At 55.8% G+C, this 22,766-nt stretch overlaps 1 protein-coding gene across 4 annotated transcripts in view; it reads right to left on the bottom strand.

Annotated features, from left to right (window-relative positions):
* Window positions 1-22,766, bottom strand: part of PRKAG2 (protein kinase AMP-activated non-catalytic subunit gamma 2) — a 222,088-nt gene that overhangs the window by 128,964 nt on the left and 70,358 nt on the right. For 3 of the 4 annotated variants that reach the window (XM_070423630.1, XM_070423628.1, XM_070423629.1), the window contains exon 3: window positions 22,101-22,380. In XM_070423630.1, coding sequence (XP_070279731.1) covers window positions 22,101-22,380 — 280 coding nt within the window. Of the gene's footprint in view, window positions 1-1,994; window positions 2,104-22,100; window positions 22,381-22,766 lie in introns of those variants that run through there. The other variant, XM_070423631.1, reaches the window with a different exon arrangement.

The following is a 22,766-nucleotide window of genomic DNA, read 5'->3' as shown; positions in this document are numbered from 1 at the left end:
ATTGAAACCCTCAAGCCCTGAAGCGGTGCTTACTCGAGAAGCATGGGTAACCCTAGAGTGGCTGCTTTCCCATCCGCCCCACAGCCAGCCATTCTGTAGGGACAGCTGGTGACGCCTCAGGTGTTGGGTGAAGAACGATGGGTGAAACGCTCCTTTGGGGACATGGTCCCGGTCCCTGACAAGCCAGGAGGTCCAGGCGGGCGATGGGGATGGTTAACCTGGGTCTTGGAAGGTGGGCCAGGTTTGGACAGGCAGGGGCTGGGAGAGAACGCTCAGCCCACCGTCTCTGTTTGGCCCTCACTCGTCACATCCAGGCCAGGCGCCGCCAGAGGGGCCAACACCTGCCCTCTGGCCTTGCTCCTGGTTCCGCTCACGGAGGCTCAGGAAAATCAGGACACACCTGGACACTGGCTCTGGTCACCTCAAGTGGCCTCACCGACCTCCCAAATCCCAGGAAGGTTCTGCAGGGAGCCGTGATTTCCCTGAGCCCGCGGTCGGCGCTGGCATTTGCATGTGAGCGCTTGCAGGACTTGGTCGACATGCAAATATCCGTTTGCTCTCAGAAGAGTAGCAGACAGGAGGACCGCCAGATTTAACTCCCAGGGGAGAAGCTGCCGGTCGGGCAAGCATGTCAGAGGCCTTTAATAATGGGCCCGCCCTCCCTATTAGCAAAACCTGACTTTTAGTTAAACAGTAGGTCCAAACTGAATTCTAGAGCAACGAAGGGTTTATTACTTTATTATTTAAAGCAAGGCTTCTTTTTAAACCATGTCTACGAATCCAGCCCAGGGTGCCTGTGATTCCTCCGTTGGTTAGGGCGAGGCACCGACTGTGTTCCTCTAAGATTCACCTTTGTATCCCGTCAGATCGGTTCTCCAGTTCCTCCCCAAGACTCGGACTCGCAGAACTCCAGAGCTGCCGAGTCCTCCGCTCACACCGCCCAGGTCACCAGCGTCACACAGGGCCCACCGTCCGGAAGTAACTGGATAAGCTGAACATAGCTAGGACGTAGGCAAGTTTTCTGACTGCCTTTTCCTTGTCTTACTATCCCACTTCTCATGTTCTGCCCAGATGTCTCCTTACCACACATTACACACGCCCCATTGCACTCAAGGGACACAACATTTGACACACCCCTTGCTGTCTCGTCTCTAGCACTGCTGGGTGTGGGAGCCTGTTCCACCTGGCGGGGGCGCTCGGGACTATCCGTGTTGTACCAGCAGTGTGACTCCCCTTCCGAGAGAATGAAGCTCCCCTCCCATTTGAGTGGCAGGTCTTGCAGGCTCCAGGAAGCTAAGAATGCTTCGGAACCCACCCGCCTGGCTCCAGCCACGGACACGGCACAGCCCACCCCAGCCCGCAGTCCACGGACACCCTCAACCAGAGATGCTTCCCACCTTCCGGCTCCCTGGTCCCAACCCCTGCGCCTGGAGAAGCTGAAGGAGCCCCAGAAGCCAGGGAGACTGCAAAGCAAGCTCCTCTCCCCAGGGACACAGGTCAGGCAGGGGCTGGTCCCTGTCACATGGATCCTGAGGGCCCGACGGCTCAACCACGGGATGAAGGAGGCCTTAGAATTCCTCCCCCTGGTCCCCACTGCCAGGCTCCTCTACACACACACACATCACTTCTAACAGCCGGAAACAGCAGTCCCCATCCATCCTTACTTTTCCCCCAGCCGCTGGCTCTGCCTAAATGAATGACTGTCCAACCGATCACTAACTGCTTTAGGCCCGGTGGGCAAGAGAGGCCGTGGCTGCAGAGAAAGGCTGTGGGGCAGCTCATGGCAGCTGCTTTGCCATCAGTACGGGAACACACCCCACACACCCCCCTCTGCTCCTCTCACTGCTGCCTAGCAATCACATCCACGGCCACAGGGAGAGGCTGCACCCCGCGCGCACACACACACACACACACACACACACACACGCCCTGGGGGCTCCCTCCCCCGCAGGCCCAGCAGAGAACGGGGCAAAGGGCAAAGGGCAGCGTCCTACCGAAAAGGCCATGGGGCTCCGACTGGCGTCTCTCGGTGCTCCGGTTGGTCTCCTTGTGCTTCTTCTTCCCCCTGAGGCTGCCGAAGCGCTTCATCGGGAGCTGTGGCCACAGGAGCAGCGGCAGGCGACCATACCCGGACCCTCGGAACCCCCTTCAGCCCCGGGCGGCGGGGGGCCAGGAGAGGTGCAGCATCAGCCAGCAGGTGTCTGGCGCCCGGCAGTCGGCCACCAAGAGCTCAGAGACAGCGGGGAGTCCAGGCGAACTCCCGGGGCACCGAGGCGAACTAGGATGGGTCCCTCTCCGGGGCGCAGCCTCAGCACACACAGGGGGGTGACCCCCGTGCAGCCCTTCCTCCTGCAGGCCTCCGGCCGCAGCAGCTGGGGCAGCCCGCTGGCCTGGAGCCGCAGGGAGCCGCCGGCAGCACAGGCAGAGCCTCGCCCGTGGGTCTGTTTATGGAGTTCAGGTCAGCTGTGTGCTCAGACACCCCAGGGGTTTCTCCTTCTTTACAATAAGGAAGGAGGGAGGACGAAATAGGCAAACGGAGCGCGGCCCGCTGGTCATGTGCGGGTCTGCGATGTCTCTTTAAAAAGACTGTAAAAGGAAACCACGCTGGGCAGACAAATCCTTGGCACCAATTGGCCGGAGCGCACTCCCATTATGACATGACATCACACAACTATTTTGATTCATGTGTTCCAGGGGCTCAGAAGGCTCCGGCGCTTCTCCGTGGAGAAGTCACATGTCCCTGGAAATCGCTGAGTCTACTTCAGCGCAGGGCTCCTTGTGATGAAAGAAACAAGACCACCTGTAAGTGGGGGACCTGGGGCCCCCTGAGATTCACCGGAAGGGCCAGCAAATTTGCTAAGAACTGTAGAATGACAGAGCTCAGAAGAGGTTGTAAAGAGGGTCGTCTGGTCCAACCCCTTCCGGTACAGATGGGGAAACTGAGGCTTGGGAAGGAGATGGGACTGATCCAAGGTCCTGCAGGTAATGTCAGGACCAGGGCTAGAATTCTAAGCCAAACCCACGACCTAATTAAACAAGCCAAAAAACGTTTAGCTTGTGTTTTGCAACTGTGAAACAAACGTTAAAACCACGAGAGGGAAAATAGCCCCCTGCCCCCCATCTTCGCTAGCCTACAGGAAGACACAGGACCTGCTGACTTGCTTCGTGACCTTGAGAAAGTTTCTTCCCACCCATGGGCCTGCCTCAGTTTCCCCCTCTGTGAACCAAGAGGAGCCGTGGACATGTTAGGATCTAGTCTATTTCTCAGCCGGAACTTCCGATGGCCGCTCAGTGTGCCCTTCCTTTCCTGCTGGACCAAAGGGCAGCTCAGTGGCCCAACATTTGCTGCTAGGATGTCTGAATGCACACACCCAATAGGCCTGGCCCTCAAGGGATTCCCCAAGGACTTGGAGAGACAACAATAGCTGTTAAGCAACACTAACTCATAAAGAAGCTGTATGAGAATGAGGTTAAGAGGCGAGAATGGGCGGGTGTCATCAGCACCGATGGGTGGGAGGGTCGTGTGGCCCAGCTTGGAGAGGAGAGCACGAGCTGGCCCTGAGGGTTGAAGGAAAGGAGAGAGGCCAGGCCCCCACCTGGGAGGAGCTGAACCCCCAGAAACAAGGTGTAAAACCTACCTCCAGCCAACTCCCCAATATTCTAGTGCGTTATCTCTGTGGTTAAATATCTCAGCCCAAATTTACTGCGAGAAACTCTGAAAAAGACTAAGTAGGTAGGTTTGGAGTTCCACATTTAGAGTTCCTTTTTAAAAAAAAAGAAAATCTATCCAGCTGTTAATGGAAATTGAATGTTCTGATTTAAAAATAATGCCAAACTTCTTTAGCAAAAAACCGCTAAACAAGTGTTCCAGTAAGAAAAAAAAAGGGGCATGTTAGATTAAAAGGAAAATGAGATGTTATATCTAAGCCAATATAATATTCGTGCCTTAGTGACAAAGTATGGAGCAAGAGAGAACATTTCAGAGCGTAGCAACGAAAGATGAAAATACAGCAACGTAGTTACGCCTGATGTTCCCTGCTCAGTGCACATGGCCACTCACTCATCACGCAGTGATTAAACCTCCGTCAAAGGTACCGGGCAGGAGCTGATGGAGGGGATTAGTGTCATGAATAATTCGAAGGCATTCTTGTCCTCTAAGAACTCCATTTTAATTAGTCAAATAATAACTCCCATTGGTGGAGCGCTTCCCACATGCCAGTCGGGGTACTGGTCACCACACGGTCATTATTTTATCTCGTCCTTCCTACAGCCTGTGGGCAGGTGTTAGTAACACCATTTCATTTAAAGGTGAGTAACGCAGAGTCAGGGAAGCAGCCTGACTGGGTTCACACACCTAACAAGTTGGAAGAACGTGGACTTGACCTTATTTATCTGATTCCAAATGCACAGCTTGCCCTGCAGCACCCTCCTTTCTCATACACAGGCACGGGGAAACCCACCAGTCGCGAGGCAAGGCCTGGGCAACGCCCTGGCTGGACCCTACAGGACCCTGGGGTGGGGCTGGAGCGATTGGGAAGTTCCTCTCTCTCCACTTCTGCTTGGTAATTTTTAATATGTTTTTATTTATTGATTTTAGAGAGGAAGGGGGAAGAGAGAGAGAGAAAGAGAAACATCGATCTGCTGTCCCACTTATCTATTCATTCATTGGCTGATTCTTGCATGTGCCCTGACCAGGAGTGGAACCAGCAACTTAGGCGATTCGGGACGATGCTCTAATCAACTGAGCTACCAGGCCAGGGCCTCCCACTTATAATTTTGATATTGAGGCAAGAGAGAAGCACCATATTTGAAAGTCTTTGTTCCCATCACAGTTCATCTTGTAACACCGGCCAGCCGAGCGGGTGTCTACGCAGAGCTGACCTGACCCAGGCTGCCCGGCTCTGGGAACACCACGCGGACCGCTCGCCTTCCTGAGGCCGCGTCCAGGCTGCTGAGCACGGAAGGGGGAAGACACCTGTCCCCCCTGCCCTGCGGGCCCAGAACCCGGGGCTGCCGCCAGCTCGGCCCCACACTCCACGGACTCACTTCTGAGACAGGTTGGTGCCTTCGTAGAGCAGAGCCAGGGTCCGGCCGAGTGAAGAGAAGGACCACCCAGACCGCTCCGGGGACCGGCTCTGCTACTGAGACGGGAGCAGAATATTCTGAGCAGAGATGCTGGCGCTGGGCTGACTCGCAGACGGCCGTGTTTGCCTGCACAGTTCGCTGTGGTCAAGGATGTGGACAAGTTTTGGTGGAAGGAGTTGGGAGCTGCGTGAAGGGCAGCTTTAAGAAAAGCTAGGTGACCTTGAGAGTGGACACCCCCCTCCCCCCCAGAGAGACCCCAACTACAGCAACATGTACTTTTGACCTCAATCAAGATGTTCTCCCTGGAGTTGGGTCGAAGCCTCACGTGCTGATGGGGTTTCCGGGCAACTGCTCTCCGGGAGGCAGCGAGCGAGGCCGGACCCAGCCCCTGCCACTCTCCCTGTGCACACACTCCAGCTGTGGCCCTCTCCTGGGTCCATCGTGGCCGGCACTGGCTGGCAAAGTCCCTGGGAACTTTACCAGGTGCTCCCACTGGTGTTCCTGTCTGACCATGCATACCTGAGATTCCTTAACTTGGGAGTCTCCCCAAGGCCTTGCCTTCCCCAGGGGCCTGGACACTGCACGGGGCAGGCGACATCCACACTGCAGGAGAGGGACCCCTGGGACCACTCGCTGGAGCACGCGCCCTTCCCGACTGCACAGTTCCCACCAGTGGCTGGTCCCGAGGGCGCGAGGGGGCCTCCTCCACCAGCTGGGACTCACCCTGGGGCGCTGGGGAGTTTTTTAAGGGAAGGGTTAATAAAAAAGGAACTACTGGTTCCCAAGACAGAACTGTATTTGCAAATGTCTCTCAAAGGGCCAGGCCTTTCTGGGTCCGATGTTCACCTCTAGGTTGGAACAGGACGGGTCACTGGAGCGGCGGACACCTCGCTCGCAGCAGGTCCCAGGCCGAGGGGCAGCCCCACCCAGATCACCACTCCGACCCACTCCAACCCGTTCCACAAGGTCTGGGAGGGGCAGCTCCAGGCCATTCGATCTGTGTGCTTTGTTTTTCTTGCTGTCGTTTTTCTAGTTTTTCAGCTATGAAGTAGTTGACAGCTAGAAAAACAAAGTGACACCGAGAGTACTTCTGGAGACATTTCACACCGAGCGCCAGCCATGCTCCCGCCCTGCGTGTCCCGTCCTAGCCGGAAAGCTCCTCAGCGGGCCCAGCACCAGGGAGCAGGTTCCAGCTCGGGCTCCTGAGCTCAGAGGTGGGACAGGACCAGGAGCAGGTGTGCCCTGCACCGGTCACCTGGGCAGCATGTCCTGTCCGGGCACCTTGGCCCTCCCCCCTGGATCCGTGGGAGGCTGTGACACCCCTCGCTGCCCTCTGCGGGGCTCCAGCGTGGCTCAGCCACGGCTCTGCATGTCCCCCATGCCGGTCCGAGGAGCACAGGCAGCGGCTGCGGGGGGTGGGGTGTGGGGAAGGGGGGCAGGTGTCCTGATGCTTGCATTTCACCAGGTGTTGCCTCTGCACCTCCAGATACTGCAAACCACTCAGCAGCCAGAGTGCCGCACCCACCCTGAGGCCCAGCTTCTGTCTGTCACCCCAGCCAGTGCTCACTCTTGTGCAGCAGCAGGAGGCCCCGAGATGAGGGGACTCGTGGGGCCACACGGGTCCCGAGGCAGTGCCACGCCTCCACCGAGGCCAGCTCGGCCGTGGGGACTGCCCACAGCAGCAAGGCCCCTGGGAGCCCGATCCAGCATCTCACTTCTCAATTCAAGTGAAAAATGAAAAGGGCCCAATCCGTCCTCATCCCGAAGCCGCGCCGGGTGTGGGGTTATATGCAGGGGAGCCGGGAGCCGCAGGGATGGGAGCAGCCGCAGAGCGGAGCCGGCTGGTGGAGCCCCGTGTTCCCAGTGGAGTTCCCGGGGCCGTCCGTCTGTCCCAGCTACAGCCTTTCCCAAAGCGCACTCCTCACTCCTTCTGTGCCCAGCCAGGGGCAGGGCAGCCAGCCAGTCCTGCTCAGCTTACGAAATAAAAGGGAACAGAGGTTCAGAGAAGCAAAGTGATTTGGCTCAGATCCCCTGGGAGGGCAGCCAGCGGAAGGGGTGGGGTTACAGCCTGGGTCCCTGGCCCCCTGTCCAGGGGCCCAGACTGCCTCTTCTCCGTCGGGAGTTGACAAAGTCAGTGGACGCACGTCCGCTGAAACCTCGGAGGATCATGTGACAGAACCTGAAAAGCACCCAGGTCTCCGGAAGGCCGCGGGCGGGCCCAGCACAACCCCCTTTCGTAGGAGGCAGCGGGCCGGCGGCGCCCGGAGTGGCAGCACTCGTTAGCACCATTTGCTGGTGCTCCTGCCGGTTGCAAAACCCTGTGTCATATTTCATGGCAAGTTCTAAAGGTCACAGCGGCACGTGACTCTGAGTGCGATCCCTGTCACCTCCGGGGCCTCCGAGGCCCTGCCCCCGAGCCGTGGGTGAGCTCGGGGCCCCCTGACTCAGGCCCCCATGTCTGCCAGCACCTTCCGCGTCACCCACACACTCACGGTCATGCACAGCCTCGTGGCTCCGGGGCTGGAATTTACAGCCTCTGAGTGACAAGAGGGTGGTTTCTTTGGGCAAAGACAAAACTCCTCAGCTTGCAAGCTCATACGCATGACACCCAAACCCAGAGACAATAGGGGTACCGTCATTTTAAGAATACAGAAAAGCATAGAAAAAGTGGAAAACCATGGCAGGAATTATTTTTAGCATGCCAAAGTGCAGCACCCCAAAAATGTGAAATCCTGAAGTGTCCTTAGCCTCTGAAAGGGGCACCACAGGCCCACGGAAGGGCTCAGCAGTCGAGGGGTGGGGGGGCTGATTTAATCCCTTCAGGGGCCCGCAGTCCCTGGGGGTCCACGCCAGGCCAAGGGCTCTGAAGACCAGGGTCCGCTGCTACCTGCAGCTCTCCTAGTGCCCCCTCGGGAGTCACAGGACAGGGGCGCTCAGAGATACCAAAGGGTCTGGCGGCCACGCCTCCGAATCCCTGTTTCTCTGCGTTATGTCTTAGGTCAAGAGATACAGGAGGCTGCGAAACCCTGGGCAAGAGTCAAGGCCGCGATAAGTCACCTGCTGGGCAGAAAGCTGGAGTGTGGCCACCTGGGCCCTCACTCCCTGCACCCAGCAGGTTCCCGCCCCCGGACCTGGGGGTCCGCCGGGAGGAACCCGCGCTCGGCACTGCCTCACCTGCAAACACTGGCGCAGCCTCTGAGGCCGGGGCGGCCTTTGCCTTTGGCCTGTTTCTCCTGACCAGCGGGATGCAGCACCAAACGGGGTAAGAGTCGAGTGTAAAACACTGGGTCAAGCGCAGCACTGAGAGCAATCCGGGTTCACTTCGGGCCGGCGGTTCTGAGCCATGTACTTTATTTGTCTATGTTTCTCCCATAAGAGAGATCAGAGTGTGGCCTTAGCCCATTTCACGGGCTTTTTAAAGGAAATCACATGAGATGAAATAGCACAATTACCCGTACTCTGCAGAGCATTTTACGCGGGAAGAAGTCGCCTGTCCCAAAAGACACCTCAGGGGAAACCGCAGTGCAGCCTCCGTTACTGACACTCGGGTGGCGGTCCCGGCTGACCGGCGGCACCCGGACCTGCACAGGAGCCACAGACGGGCAGCTCCCGCTCCAGAGCCCGGCTCTGAGAAGTCGGAGGTTAGCGAACAAACCCTGCTCTTCTGCCAACGTCCTCGAGCCCAAACATTTGATTTCTTGAATGAGGAGCCAAGGGCCGCTCCTCCTAACAAGTTCCTCTTTGTAGCCACTCACACCAAGAGCACGAGTTTTCTAGCAGCGATGGGAGGAAGGGTGCTGCTCACCGCGAGAGCGCTGGGGTCACCCACGGAGCATGGAGGAGGGGTCAGGGGTCCTTCAGCCCTGAACTTGGTCTTCGTGCATCAGTGGTGGCTGGATATGCCCACGGGCGCCACAGGCCAAGCTCGTTAGGACCCCATAGCATCTATAAAGAGTGACATTATATTTAGTGTCTTGTGAATAAGAAAACCGCAGAGTGCCTAATGCATCTAAATGGGTGCTAAGTGGCTTATGTTGCAGACATCTGGGAAGGTCACTTACGTGGCTGGTTCGCTTCTGTGGCTGGCTCATTTCCTGAGGCTGACAAAATACAAAGCTCACATTCTATAACTCAGACTGGCCTCCTCACAAATTAATCAATGCTACTATGCTCACTAACATCCCTCACCTCAAAGTCTTTTCTGTGTAAGGCATCGTTCTCAAGGGAGAGAGATTGCCCCAAGGGGGTGAAGATGGGCTCTTGGAGAGGCAAGGTACCCTATTTATATGTGAAGCACAAATAAACACACAGTACTAGTATATAAATAATATGTAGTACATCTGTTTTGATTAAAATTGCAAGGGGGTGCTTAGAAAATTTTTCTAAAAAGTCTCTGTATGAAAATAAATGTTGATTAATTTTTTTATCATCCCAAGAATAAACCTCACCCCCCTCCCCCCCAAAAAATAAAGGTTGATTAATTTTTAAAAAGAAGGTAGAAGGGAAATTGAGGAAGATGTGGGAAGTGAGTATTCATCGTGCATGGTAATTAGACAACAGACGAGGTTTAACATTGATGAGCCATAAATTAGCTGAATTTGTATGTAATTTAAAAGGTCCCTTTTGGGTTTTGGTGGAGTGGGGCAGGGGACTGGAATGTATCACTTTGTTTTGCCTGATTTCATGACGTCGTGAGTGACAGCGAGAGGGGGACGAGGCAGCCCCTTGTCCGTCAGCCTGTCCTGTGTCTCATTCTCGAAGGAGAAAGTTATTCGTAGGAATCGATGAACTGTGCTCCCCAGTGTCCACTCCCCACATCCATCTGTCATGTCAACAAGTCTAAGTGTCTCTATGGATCAAGTACAAAGGAGCAACACATGAAGGTATTTTTGTCATTGAAACCTTGTCCATGAAAGGACACTATTAAGAGAATGAGAAGATAACTCATAGAGAGATAATACCTGAAAATTACACATCTGGTAAGTGTTTAGTATCCAGAATATATAAGAAATTCCTACAACACAATGACAAAGAGAGGACCCCATTAAGAAATGAATAGACATTTCTCCAAAGAAGATATACAACGGCCAACAAGCACATGAAAAGATGCTCATGTCATCAGGGAATGGGGAACCAAAACCACAATGAGAGGCCACTTTACACCCGCTAGGATGACAACACTAAAAATAAGGAAAGTGTAGGTGTGGCAGGGATGGAGAAACTGGAACCCTCACACGTGGATGGTGAAACTGTAACCTGGTGTGGCCGCTGTGGAAAAGTTTGGCCGTTCCTTGGCCAGTTAAGCATAGAATTACCAAATGGCCCAGAAAGTCCACTCCTGGATATTTACCCCAAATAACTACAAACCAGGGTTCAAACAAAAACTTGTACACGAATGTTCATCGCAGCCAAAAGGCGGAACAGCCCAAGGGTCCATCAACGGGTGAATGGCTAAACAAAATATGGCATGCACGGACAATGGGATGTGCTTGTCTATGAAAAGGAACGACGTTCTGACACACCACAACACGCATGAGCCTTCAGAACAGCAGGCCACACACTGCATGAGTCCCCTGATATGACCTGCCCAGAACAGGCAAGTCCTTAGGGACAGAAAGCGGAATCGTGTTGGCCAGGAGGTGGGGTGGGGTGGGGGGTGGGGGGTGGGGCGGCCGGGAGTGGAGAGTGATGGCAATGGGAATGAGGCTTCCTCTTGGAGGGATAAAAGGTTCTGGAACTAGATGGTGGTGATACGAGAATGTTCTTTGCCATATTGGTTCAAAGATACGATCTTTATATTTTTTACAGCTACACAGTACTCCACGGGGTGGATGTACCTCCTTTTATTTTTATCCAACCACTGGCCTGTCTGTTCATTGGGCCTAGAGGCAATGACACCCCAGTAGCAATGAGCACAGTTGGCACCTAGATCTTATTTCTAAATAGGATTTGCCACTAAAAGTCACAAGGGCTCTTTGGAGAAATGGCTGATTCCAGGGCCGGGCAGAGGAAGGACAAGATGAGCCTGGGCCCAGCTGGGAGGGGCGCCCGCTGGCCAAGTCGAACAATTTGGGCATCAAAATGTGAAAATGACAAACTAAAACACATTGAGTAAAATCTGAATCCACGAGTCTATATATAACACAGGGAGAAAGGGAAGATGCTTCCTGAGTAGAATTCCACCAATCCATGTAGAATAAGTGACAAAATCAGAAAAAAAATCACCTTTTGGCAGACACCATACTAATAATTCAGGCAGGAATAACTGATTGATGCTAAAACTAGCAGGGGAAGTTCGATGAGAAAGAAGATATTTACACAATACCCAGGTCGGTGCCCACGAACGATCTGTTACTCACCAAGAGAAAAGTAACACCTTCCTTAGAGCGGAGAGCTCTAATGCGGCAGACACACACACCCCTTACCGAGCCTCAGTCCGTTATCACCAGGAATGGCTCAGGACGCTGTCACGTGCTCCCCTGTGAGGCCAGGAGAGGGCACAGGCCGGTGGCACTCCTGCCCGACCAGCAAACCCGAACGCAATTAGGAGGAAATGTTGGGCTCGCCCGGAGTGAAGGTCAGGCCACACAGCAGCTGGCCTGTGTCGTCTAGAAAAATGTTGAGGTCATGAAAGAAACCGAGGGCTGCTCAGGATTAAGAGAGACTGAGAAGAAAAAGGACACCAAATGCAATGTGGGATCCCAGATTTCTGCTTAAAAAAAAAAGGAGAGCTATTGAGACCATTTGTGAACTGTGAATAGTCTATGGCTTCTCGCAGACTCTTACATTGGTGTTAACTTCCTGAGTTTGGTAGTTAAACTGTAGTTAGGAGAATGTCCTAGTTTGTATGAAACATGTACTGAAGGATTTAGGAATAAAGGAACATTATATCTGCAACTTACTCTTGATGGTTTAGATTTCATATTAACACACACATTTGTATTGAGAGAGAGAGACCATAAACAAATGTGGTAAAAAGTTAACGTTGTTAAAGTAAAATGTGATTTTTAACAAAGGGAATTAAGAAATGAAGTGGTCAGGCCGCGCTCATCAGCATCTCCTTGGACCCAGTCCGGGGGCTCCCTCAGGGACACCTGCGTGACAGCCACCAGAGGGCGCTCCCCCAGGGGCCCACACTGGGTGCCCGGCCACATAGCTCTGCAGAGTGTTGGCTGGACTTTTCAGGAAACTCAGATGCCAGGCATACCATTCCTTTCTTTGTGGGCAGGCAAGAGGAGTCACGTTCTTCTGCAGTCTGCTCAGCCCCAGGAGTCAGACTCACCCGCTGCCCGGATCCAGCAGGCTCCCGGCCGCACAGGGCCCAAGGCCCTGGCTTTGGCTGAGCCAGGGAAGCTCAGGGGGCAACTGTGGATGGCTGGGTGCCCTCTCGGCCTCGAAGCCAAGCCGTGGAGCATGGCGAAGCCAGGGAAACCGGATTTAGGCAGGCACAGGGTAAAACTCAGGCAACTCCGGGTTCTGGCAACATGTGGAGACAAACCCAGGGCCACTGGTACAACTTCCATGAGCAGGCAAAGCATTCGTCCCCAGACCTAACTAGTGCCAACCGGTCTGCAGGCCTGGCTCAATCCTGCCTCATTCATTCATTCATTCATTCACCCATCCACTCCTTCCTTCCTCCCACTGGCCACTCCGGCCTTGGGACCCTGGAGTAGAGGACTGAGGGGGGCACACCTGCTAACCTGAAGAAGAGTCGCAGGTTCCCCGAGTGGCAGACTCTGAGATGGAAACTGACCTGCTGGACACGTGTTAGGAACGCTCTCGGGATCAGCATTCGAGACAAGGAAAAGGAGGAGGCATGGTGGGGCTCAGGACAAAGCTGAGGTGCATGCACACTCAATGGGACCCTTACAGAATGTCCGGAGCTGGAGTGACCCCCCACAGCTGCTCTGCTTGGTGCACAGGGCTGACCCTGCAGCCATGACGCCCGGCTCCCTTTCTCCGCTGGCTTGCAGCCTGGGGGGGGGGGGGGCGGGGGGGCAGGGGGAGAGGCCTTGGGCAGCATCTCCGGCTGTGGCTGCAGCCACCCTTGTCTCCGGATCCTGCCACACAGACCGACTCCGGCCTCCCACCAGGTCACCCCTGCGGGCCCCTCCCTGGCGCCCCTCCCTTGGCCTCTCCGCCCAGGGAGGCAGAAGCTTCCCCACTGGTCTCTGGCTGGCTTCTCCGTCCTCCCCCCGCTCATAGCCTTCGTCTGCTCTACCTGCAGAGTGTCCTGTAGGCAGGACCCTGACCGACATGTCAGGGAAACAGGGTCCTTAAGGGAAGCCAGGGAAGGGTCAGCACGGACCTTCTGCAGAGTCACCGCCTCATGTGCGAACCCAGCGCCCAGGGGGACGGGAACCTGGAGCGTGACCCTGCTCTGCACTGGAGCAGACGGGCCGTCGCATTCCTGTGCTGGCCGATTGCGGGCCCAGCTCCGGGGGCCCTGGCAGGTGGAGCAAAGTCCTGGAGGCTCCAAATTACAGTCTTCAAAGCCCAAGTTCATCCTCCACACGCAGGATAAGACCTTTGGCATTTTATGGGAAAACAGATTTTTCTTTGAAGAATGAACTGGATCGCTGGGCGAGAAAGGAAGAGCCACCTACAACCCAATACAGAGATGGGGGGAAAGGGCCGGAAGTCTTACAAGTGAAATATGTTTCAAAGCTCATTCCAATTTCAAAGGGTCCTCATGACACCCTCTGAGACCGAGCCTCGGTTCTTGGTTTCAAGAACTGAGGTGCAGCGACCCGCTCCTGGGCACAGCCATCCATGGGGCGTGTGTGTGTGTGTGTGTGTGTGTGTGTGTGTGTCTGCATCGTAACTTAACTACGAACAGAAAATGACAGTTACTTGGGTGTCCAGAGCGCACAGACCTCGGTCACGGTTGTGAGCTGGTCTTAGAAGTGGATCCTTCCCATGTCTGCCCTCCCACCTCTGGCCAAACCCCAAGGTTTCCTTCCGTCCCCGACTCCCTGTGCCCGAAAAGTGCCAGCCCCACTTGCTTCTAGCCGTTCCGACCCCGTCCTGCTGCTCCTGACCGTGTAGGGCGGCCTTTCCCTAAGTGCCAACACCCCGCCCCCTCCTGCCCGGGAAGCGGACGTGGGTCTGATGGAGCAGCTTTGAAAACAAACAGGAGTCGAATGGATAGCAGAGTGCAGGGCCAGGGCAACACCGCTTCACGAGAAAGGGCTTTCACCGCACACCGTGCGTGTGGGGTTGCGGCATACACTGTACTCCTTCCTGGGGCCGCAGTCAAAGAAGTTCCAACCCGCTGCTGTGCTCAGAGGTGCATGGGTCCTCCCCTGGCGGGCGGAGCCTCCTGCGTCCCAGGGCACGTTGCCGCCTTGTCCTTCTGTCCTGTCCTACAGACACCAGGGTCACGACGTAGAGTGGCCCTGTGTCATCAGACAACCTGGCTGTCTGGGTCAGCTGTTTTCACTGCCTTCTTTCTTGTAGGACAAGAGAATGTCCCAGTGCCCAGCGGGGCCCACTTCTGTGGGCGGCGATCGCTCGGTGCGGACTGCCGCCCAGGGAGGACGCGATGCCCTCTTGTTCAGTAGGGGGCCAATGGCGCACTGCCACCGTCGCAGCCCTGGGAGCCGTTGCCACCTGACCGTGAAGTTCTGGGAAGAAAACTGCTTCCAAAAATATCTGTGGCATCTAGTTTTTCAGAATCCTCACCTGGGATATGTTTTTATTGATTTTAGAGAGAGGAAGGGAGAGAGAAACGTTGATGTGAGAGAGAAGGCGCCCATAAGAGGAAGAAGACAGGGAGCTCCAGGGTCCCCCAAATCACTTTGCCCCCCTGCACAGAGATGGTGATGAGGGCCAGCCCTTTCTTCACAAGTTCCAATCACTTTCATTTCATCCAGGTGCACACATACCTCCAGAGCACTCAGCTGGCCCTGACCTCAGCCACGCTCACACCTGGGGCTGGGTTGCGTGAGGTTCTGGCTGGCACTGGGGAGGGCCTCGGAGAGCTGGGGAACTCGGGGCAGGCCCCTGAAACCTCAGACACCCCATCTTCCAAAAGACAGAAGTCACACGAACAATCACGGGAACACACAGACTGCGCAGACACCTGAAATAACGGAGCTCAGCGGACGGCTCACGGCAAGCCTATCAGGTAAGGTGTTCTGGCGAAGGAAGGGCCTGGGGAGGTCGCAAAGGAGGCAGGAGACCACCACCGTGGACCCTCAGGTCTCTCTGGCGGCCCCCACTGGTCCCCCCACCCCATCTCTGCGCTCTCGCAGCACAGCAGCCACACTAATGCCTCCAGTGCAGTCATTCCCTCGGCAGCGCCCGCCGGCCTGCTCCCCATCCCTGCTCCGACGCCTCCACCCCCGAGGCCTCCTGAAGCAGCACCTGTCCCTTCACCCCGAGATGGTTCTGTGCGCCACACGCATTTCTCACGTCTCCCCTCCCTAGAACGTAACCCACAGGGGCAGGGATCCTCGCTCGCTGCTGTGCCCCGGAGGCTGGACTACTGTGTTCAATCTGCGACCACTCCCCCGGGAAAGGCCTGGGCAGGCTGCTCGGTGTGCGGGGACAGCTCTCCTCTGTGACATCGGCTTCCTTCTGTTTGGGAGGTACATTGAAGGCAAACATCCCAAGCTGGAAACCCATCCAGGGAGAGTGAGTCTCCTCTCTGCCGAAGGCCTGCATCAGGCTCAGCAGTGAGGCGATGTCGCTCCCTAGTGGTCACTCAGCCACAAAGCCAGGAAAAGCCAGGTTTGCAGAGCCTGGCGGGGCATCTCCTGTGACGCCCCTCTGTAGGGGTCTGGTCTCTCCCAGCTTCTGGTGGCTGCTGGCACCCTTGGCTTGCAGACACAGCACTCCAATCCCTACCTGTGCTGTCACATGGCATTCTCCCCAGGTTTCTGTCTTTACGCCGCCCCCTTCTCATTAAACACCAGCCGTACCACATCAGGCCCGCACCCGGCCTGAGCTGACTTTTATCTCCACTAATTCCATCGGCAATGGCTTCACGTCCAGATCCCGCCTCATCGGAGACCCCGGGGGGTAGGACTTCAACATGTCTTTTTTGAGGGGACACACGTCAACCAGTAACCGTTATTATAAGGATTACATGAGACTGTATTTTTCTGATCTACGTAGCAGTGCTTGAAATCAGTTCTTTATCTTGCCTGATTCCCCAACTAGCCCTGGCCTGATAACCTGACCGCAATGCCCGAGGGGCCCTTTCATTCCTGACGGGCTAACCGGGCTGAGGGGCAGGGCCTCGTCACACTCGATGCGCAGCCCCCAGGGAACGACAGGCTTCGGGCACTGTGATGAGCGGCAACTGCAGGCTGTTTCACCTCCTGTTCTCAGAACATTTCAACATTTAAATGTTAAGGTGTTAAAATGTTCTCACCTCCTTGTTCTCCTGACCCTCTGGCTGCACAACTGCAGGCATCGAAGCCCAGCTCCTTCTACTGCAGCAGTTAAGGAGGGATTCTGCAGGAACACTGAGGTGGGAAAGCAGGAGGGCGGTGTGCAGGCAGGAAGAGAGGCCACAGAAACATCACTTCCAGACGCCTGTCCCCTCCTTGCGGGGTCAGCAGCGGCCTTTCGGCTCTCTTCCTTCTGGGTAGTTTGCACTTCATTCCCGCCTAGCCCAGGCCTCCTGGCCCGGCCGCTGCTCCTCTGCCTGGGTGCCAGTGCCCCACCTAGGAGATGGAGCGCCCAGGAGGCTGAGGGTCCTGCCCTGAAGGCGCAGAGCGAGGTCCCATCGCTGGGTCCCTGCTGAGACTCAGTCAAAATTATTCAGAGGAGGAAGCAAGGGTCGTGGTTTTCCTAAGAGCCTGGCACTAACAAGAGCAACGGTGGATGTGTGAGCAAGGCCAGGCCCCGCGGCAGGGCGCCAGGGCGGCTGGCCGTTAAAACACCAAAATGCTTTTGAATCAGCCGGTGCACAGCCTGGTCCAGAGGCCTCCAGCCATCCCTCCTGGGCGTCCATCAACCCCACCATCTGGCAAAATGCTCACCCAAAAGGTAACCTCCAGGACAAGGTACCTCTGTGCCGAGGCCAGAACCCCACTCGGTCCCCAGGGCCAGGTGCTGGGCCGCGCTGGCTGATAAGTGTTTGAGTAGCATCCAGGGTAAATGGTCATGGAGGGGTGTGAGGATAAGGGACAGAGATCAGGATGGCATCTGATGCCTCGAGCTGGTTTATGGCTTGTCAATGAATTCGCAAGCCAGGCATCCACTCGTATGACCTTCAGGACAAGCAGCGTGTCCTCAGCTCCTCACAGCCCTACTTTGCTCATTGGGACTTCAAGGGAAAGAACAGGGTGTTTCTCGGTGGTGTGTGGGAGGCAACTAGTCCTGTCTCTCTCTTACATCGACGTTTCTCTCTCTCTCTCTCTCTCTCTCTCTCTCTCTCATTTAAGCTTTGTTCCTTATGGATGTTACTTTGATATAACAAATGACTGAGGAATCACCTCTATTTTTTTTCTCCCTAAATGGCTAATTGTACTATCACTGGCTTAACATTCCTAAAACCCACTCCTCTAAAGCGGAGCCTCCCCATCTGGGTTGAGTGGATTGGAGCCCTCGCTGGTTTTGCTCAGTGGTTAGAGCGTCCACCCAAGAACTAAAGGGTCTCGGGTTTGAGTCCTGTCAAGGGCACACCTTGGTTGGTTGCAGGCTCAATCCCCAGCCCCTGTCAGGGTGCATGCGGGAGTCAACCAACTGATCTGTCTCTCACATCAATGTTATGTTTCTCTCTCGGTCTCTCCCCCTCCCTTCCACTCTCTCTCTCTCTCTAAAAAAAAAAAAAGGAATGGAGAAATATCCTCAGGTGAGGATTAACAAAACAAAACAAAAAAAAGATTAAAATAAAGTGGATTGGGGAGTGAGACGGCCTCAGCTTGGTTCTGCCACTTTCCGCTGTGGGATCTTTGCTCAGTGACTTACCCACTCTGTGCCTCAGTTTCTACTTTGATGAATATGGTACAAATATTACTTCACCACCCTTTTATGGAGATTAAAACAATAGTCACTTACAATGCAGTTACAATGCATGTGATAGGCATTTATAATTATTTAAGATTACTAGGTTTATTATTTATAGTATTACTAGAGGCCCGGTGCACAAAAATTTGTGCACTTGGAGGGGAGGGGGGTTCCCTCAGCCCGGCCTGTGCCCTCTCGCAGTCTGGGACCCCTCAGGGGATGACCACCTGCTGGCTTAGGCCCGCTCCCCGAGGGATTGGGCCTAAGATGGCAATCAGACATCCTCTGGCAGCCCGGCAGCCCTTAGGGGATGTCCACTTGCCAGTGGGGAGCAGGCCTAAACTGCAGTCGGACATCCTTAGCGCTGCTGAGGAGGCAGGAGAGCCTCCCACCACCACCGCTGTACTGGCAGCCATCAGCCCGGCTTGTGGCTGAGCAGAGCTCCTCCCATGTGAGAGCACACTGACCACAAGAGGGCAGCTCCTGCATTGAGAGTCTGCCCTCTGGTGGTCAGTGTGTGTCATAGTAACCAGTCATTCCCAGTCATTCTGCTGTTAGGGTCAGTTTGCATATTACCCTTTTACTATATAGGACAGAGGCCTGGTGCACGGGTGGGAGCCGGCTGGTTTGCCCTGAAGGGTGTCCCGGATCAGGGTGGGGGTCCCGCTTGGGTGCCTGGCCAGCCTGGGTGAGGGGCTGATGGCTGTTTGCAGCTGGTCCCACCCCCTTCAGGGTGGGGGTCCCCATGGGTTGCCTGGCCAGTCTGGGTGAGGGGCTGAGGGCCATTTTCATGCTGGCGGGTGACTGAAGCTCCCAACCTCTCCTTTTTTTCTTTTTTTTTTATTCTGGGATTTATTTACCTTCTATGGCTGTCACTGGAGCTGAGAGCCAGCTCCAGCTCTGAGACCTCGGCTGCTGAAAGCAGATATCTGGGTTTGTTTAGCTTCTATAATTGCAACATTGTTTCTTAGAGTGCAGCTCAGAGGCCAGCAGCAGCAGGCGGGGAACCTTGGCTTCCTCCATCACTGGAGCAAGCAAGCCTCCTGTTCGCTTCAGCTGTGTGGCTGCTGGCCGCCATCTTGGTTGGCAGTTAATTTGCATATCACCCTGATTAGCCAATGGGAAGCGTGTCGGAGGTACGGTTAATTACCATGTTTGTCTATTATTAGATAGGATAATTATTGTCAATGATTAGAGAGCAGTTTAGTAACATTAAATTAAATCCTTCTTGAACAACTGACTGGTTCAGGGATCCTAACTGGGCTCATCAGAGATCCAGGAGTGAGGAGTGTAAAATGGAAAGTGGAGAGACACAAAGACAAGGATTTCTCTGGACCTCACGGGACGATCCATGAATTCCTGCTGCCGAGGCCGCCCGGGCCAGCCTGCTTCCTTCCCTCCCGGCATCCTGAGCTCTTCTTTGAATTCTGTAAATACCCCCAAATCCTTCCACAAAATTGTCTGTCTTTGTCTTAAAAAAAATAGTGGTGCGAAAATAAGAGACCAAAAATGGATTCAGCAATAAGGCTACAAACATATCCCAGAATGCCCCATGTACAGACTTAGCTGTAAGGTTTCTAGTGAGCAGCACAGGCAGGGAGGACTGGGCCATTTCACCATGTGTCCACTGAAGGCAAAAGAGCCCAGGTGCTCAGACCGGCGGGCGCGTCCCCCGGGGCCCTGGTGACGGACAGGTCTCGGGGCCTCCCTCTGGTGGAGGCAGCAGGCTTCGGGGCTGCTCCTGACAAAGTCCCTCCTTACAAACAAGTGACGTTACCTTCGAGCTCAGCACGGCGAGTTAGTTCTGGGCCGTGGGGAGCGATAGACAGTCTGGGTGCCTTGACCCAGGAGCTGACGGAAACACGAGGAGGAGCAGAAAGACTACACGCCCTCCACTCCCTGTCCCTGTGATGCCCACACAGTTAAGGAGCCACGCGGCCGGGAGCCAATGGTCCCCCCGTGAAGCAGGCACGCTCCTCCTGGGCCCGGGTGGGACCTTCCCACTTCACCCCGACCAGGCTGGGCAGGGTTGGTTTCCCACTTAGGGAAAGTCTGGTCTTGGGCTTAGAGGTTCCGGGCAGCAGCACGGGCAGCGTCCTGGGGCCAGGAGTACCCTGGCCTAACAATGCTGGTGGGAGCAGCCAGTCCTCCAGAGCCGTCCTGAGCCCCACCTCCAGCTGCCTCCCCCGGACGGCGGAGAAGCACCTGAGCAAGCAGCCCACACCTAAGCCGCAGCGTCTTACAGGCAGACCTTTGAACTGGGTATTTCCTGGCCAAGGATGCCAGCGAGCCTCTTAAACGAGCCCACACAAGGCAGTGACTGCCGTCTCCCAGGGTTCGGAAAGTCCGGCCCATCTTCTCCATCCAACATCCCACCTGCGGCCTCTCCAGGCCACCCAGACCCCTTCCTGCCTTCAGAAACGACCCTGTCTTAACAGGCCAGGCACCGGTAACCTCAGCCTCTGCATCCAGCCAGGGGTGTGGCGGCGGATCGCGGCTTTTCCCAGGTAACGTGTGTGCCGGGTTGAAGTGTTCACCCCAAACTCACACCTTCCCAGGAGCCTCATTTGTGGCCTTATTTGGAAATAGGATTGTTGCTGATGTAATGAAGATGAGCTAGTAGGCAGTGTGGGCCCTTAACCCACTCTAACGCTGTCCTCATGAGAAGAGGAGAGAAGCACTCGGACACAGACACACAAAGGGACAGCTCCATGTGACGAGAGGCAGCGATGGGAGGGATGTGCTGCAGGCCGAGGGACCCCAGGGGTTGCGGGCAACACCAGGAGCTCAGAGACAGTCATGGGACAGACCATTTTCTCGACCCTCCAGAGGGAGCACAGCCCCTCTGACGCCTGGATTTGGAACTTCGGCCTCGAGAACCGCGAGGGAACGCGCTTCTGACGCTGAAGCCCCCGTATGGGGTCCTTTGTCACGCGGCCCCGGGAAGCCTAGCTCTCTGCACCCACCACAGGCACGATGCGCCCCTGCTGAGAAGCAGGACCCCCTGCTGTCGGCCTGGTCCCCTCCTCTGAGAGGCGGCACCTGGGGAATGCTGGAGAATTTCGGGGTCCCTGCCAAGGAGGCTGGGCAAGCTCCCTCAAGCATCGGAAGGTCAGTGCTAATGGGCCCCAGAGTCGAGTTCCCAACTCCATGTCTGTGACATCTGTGCATTTACACTTCGGTTCACCCCCCATCAGGGGATGACTTCGGGGTACTGGGAACAATACCCACACCACCAAGAAAGGAAAGAAAAGAAAGAAGAGAGACAGCCATCCTTCCCTTGTAAGTTGAGGAGGCGGAATTGGATGCTATGGCCCAGCTCCCAGGTCACACTGCACCGATGGCAGTTTCGATACCAATGACGCTGGACGTAAAGGAGGGCCGCCCAGACCTGTGGTGCCTGAGGGCAAGTCTGTTTTCCAGATCACTGCCTTCCTGAGTAGGACCTTCCCAGTCGCCAGGAAGAATCGGGGGAGCAAGGAGATGCGCTAAGACATATGAGAAGAGAAAGTCCACTTCAGTTTCCTGGTCTATTACTCACTCTGATCGGTGGTGCCCCATCGAGAATGGTTTGCACTCAGACCACACATATTTACGACCCTGAAGAACTCTCTCTTAAACACACTCAGCCTGTCACAAAGAGATCCACTCAAATCTCCCAATATCAGACACAGGCACAGCCCACTGGCAGACAGCGCAAGGGCTGGGCCCGGCCGGCCGGCACAGGACAAACCCGAGCCTCGCGCTGCTGCTGTTTCTCAGAAAAGCCTGGAGGCCAAGGCCTCACTGCATATCGGGCAGCTACAGTTCAGCCCATGCGGCGGGTTCGTGTAGGGAGGAGGCGACAGGGGTGGAGGTGGGGGTGGGGGGTGGGGGGGGGAGACCAACATTGCTCTGGAGGGAGGCTTGTTCCTGGGACAGACACAGGGCAGGCGCTCAGCACCAACTAAAGCCGTGGGCCGCTGTGCTGCCCTGCAGGTGGCTTCGTGGCCGAGTGGCAGAGGAAGGGCCAGCAGCCCGCACCCACCTGGGGAATAGCAACAGGGCCTTACTTTTTCTGGAGCGGGAGAAGAACCGGATGCCCCCGGGCGAGGTAGACGAGCTGGACGTGGGGGACGACTCTTTGGACGAGGAGCGGAAGATCCCGCTGAAGCTCATGCGCCGCGGGGAGCGCGGCGGGGACTCCTGGTAGGAGAACGGGAACACGGTTTTGGGGGAGCTGGGGCTGGTCTTGGGCCTCACGGGAGCAGACACGGGGCTGGAGGTCCGGCGCGGGGGGCCTCTGGAGAAGAAGCCTTTGGAGGGGCTGCCGGAGCTGAAGGGGCTGTCCACCTGCGGAGAGAGCGGCACAGGGATGAGCTCGCTCGGGCACTCAGACCTGGGCCCTGCTCTGGGCCTGTCACTCTCACACCTGCTGCTCTCCCCAGTGTCCTCTGTCACCAAGCTGCTCCTCCACGGCACCCTGCCCGAGAAACAGCCCTAAGCTCTTCTACAAACAGAGGTGCCACTAGTGGCCTGGGGAAGGCAGCTGCCCCCACCGTAGCCCATCCGCAGGCTGGTCAGCACTACCCAGAGGCCCATGACCTCTGCCCAGCTCTCAGGAGGGCTTCCTGGAGGAGGCGGGGGGATGGCAGGCAGAGGACATGGCTTGAAAGGATGTATCTTCTCCTTTGATCTGCTTGTGGGTCTGTCTCCCGTCCTCTATGCTCAAGACCTCA

The sequence above is a fragment of the Myotis yumanensis genome, unplaced genomic scaffold (assembly GCF_028538775.1).
Source record: "Myotis yumanensis isolate MYYU_CA2020_CCGP unplaced genomic scaffold, mMyoYum1.0.hap1 SCAF_9, whole genome shotgun sequence".
NCBI classification, from domain to species: Eukaryota; Metazoa; Chordata; class Mammalia; order Chiroptera; family Vespertilionidae; genus Myotis; species Myotis yumanensis.
The sequence above is the reverse complement of the archived record's forward strand: the minus strand, read 5'-3'. Positions and strand labels throughout refer to the sequence as shown.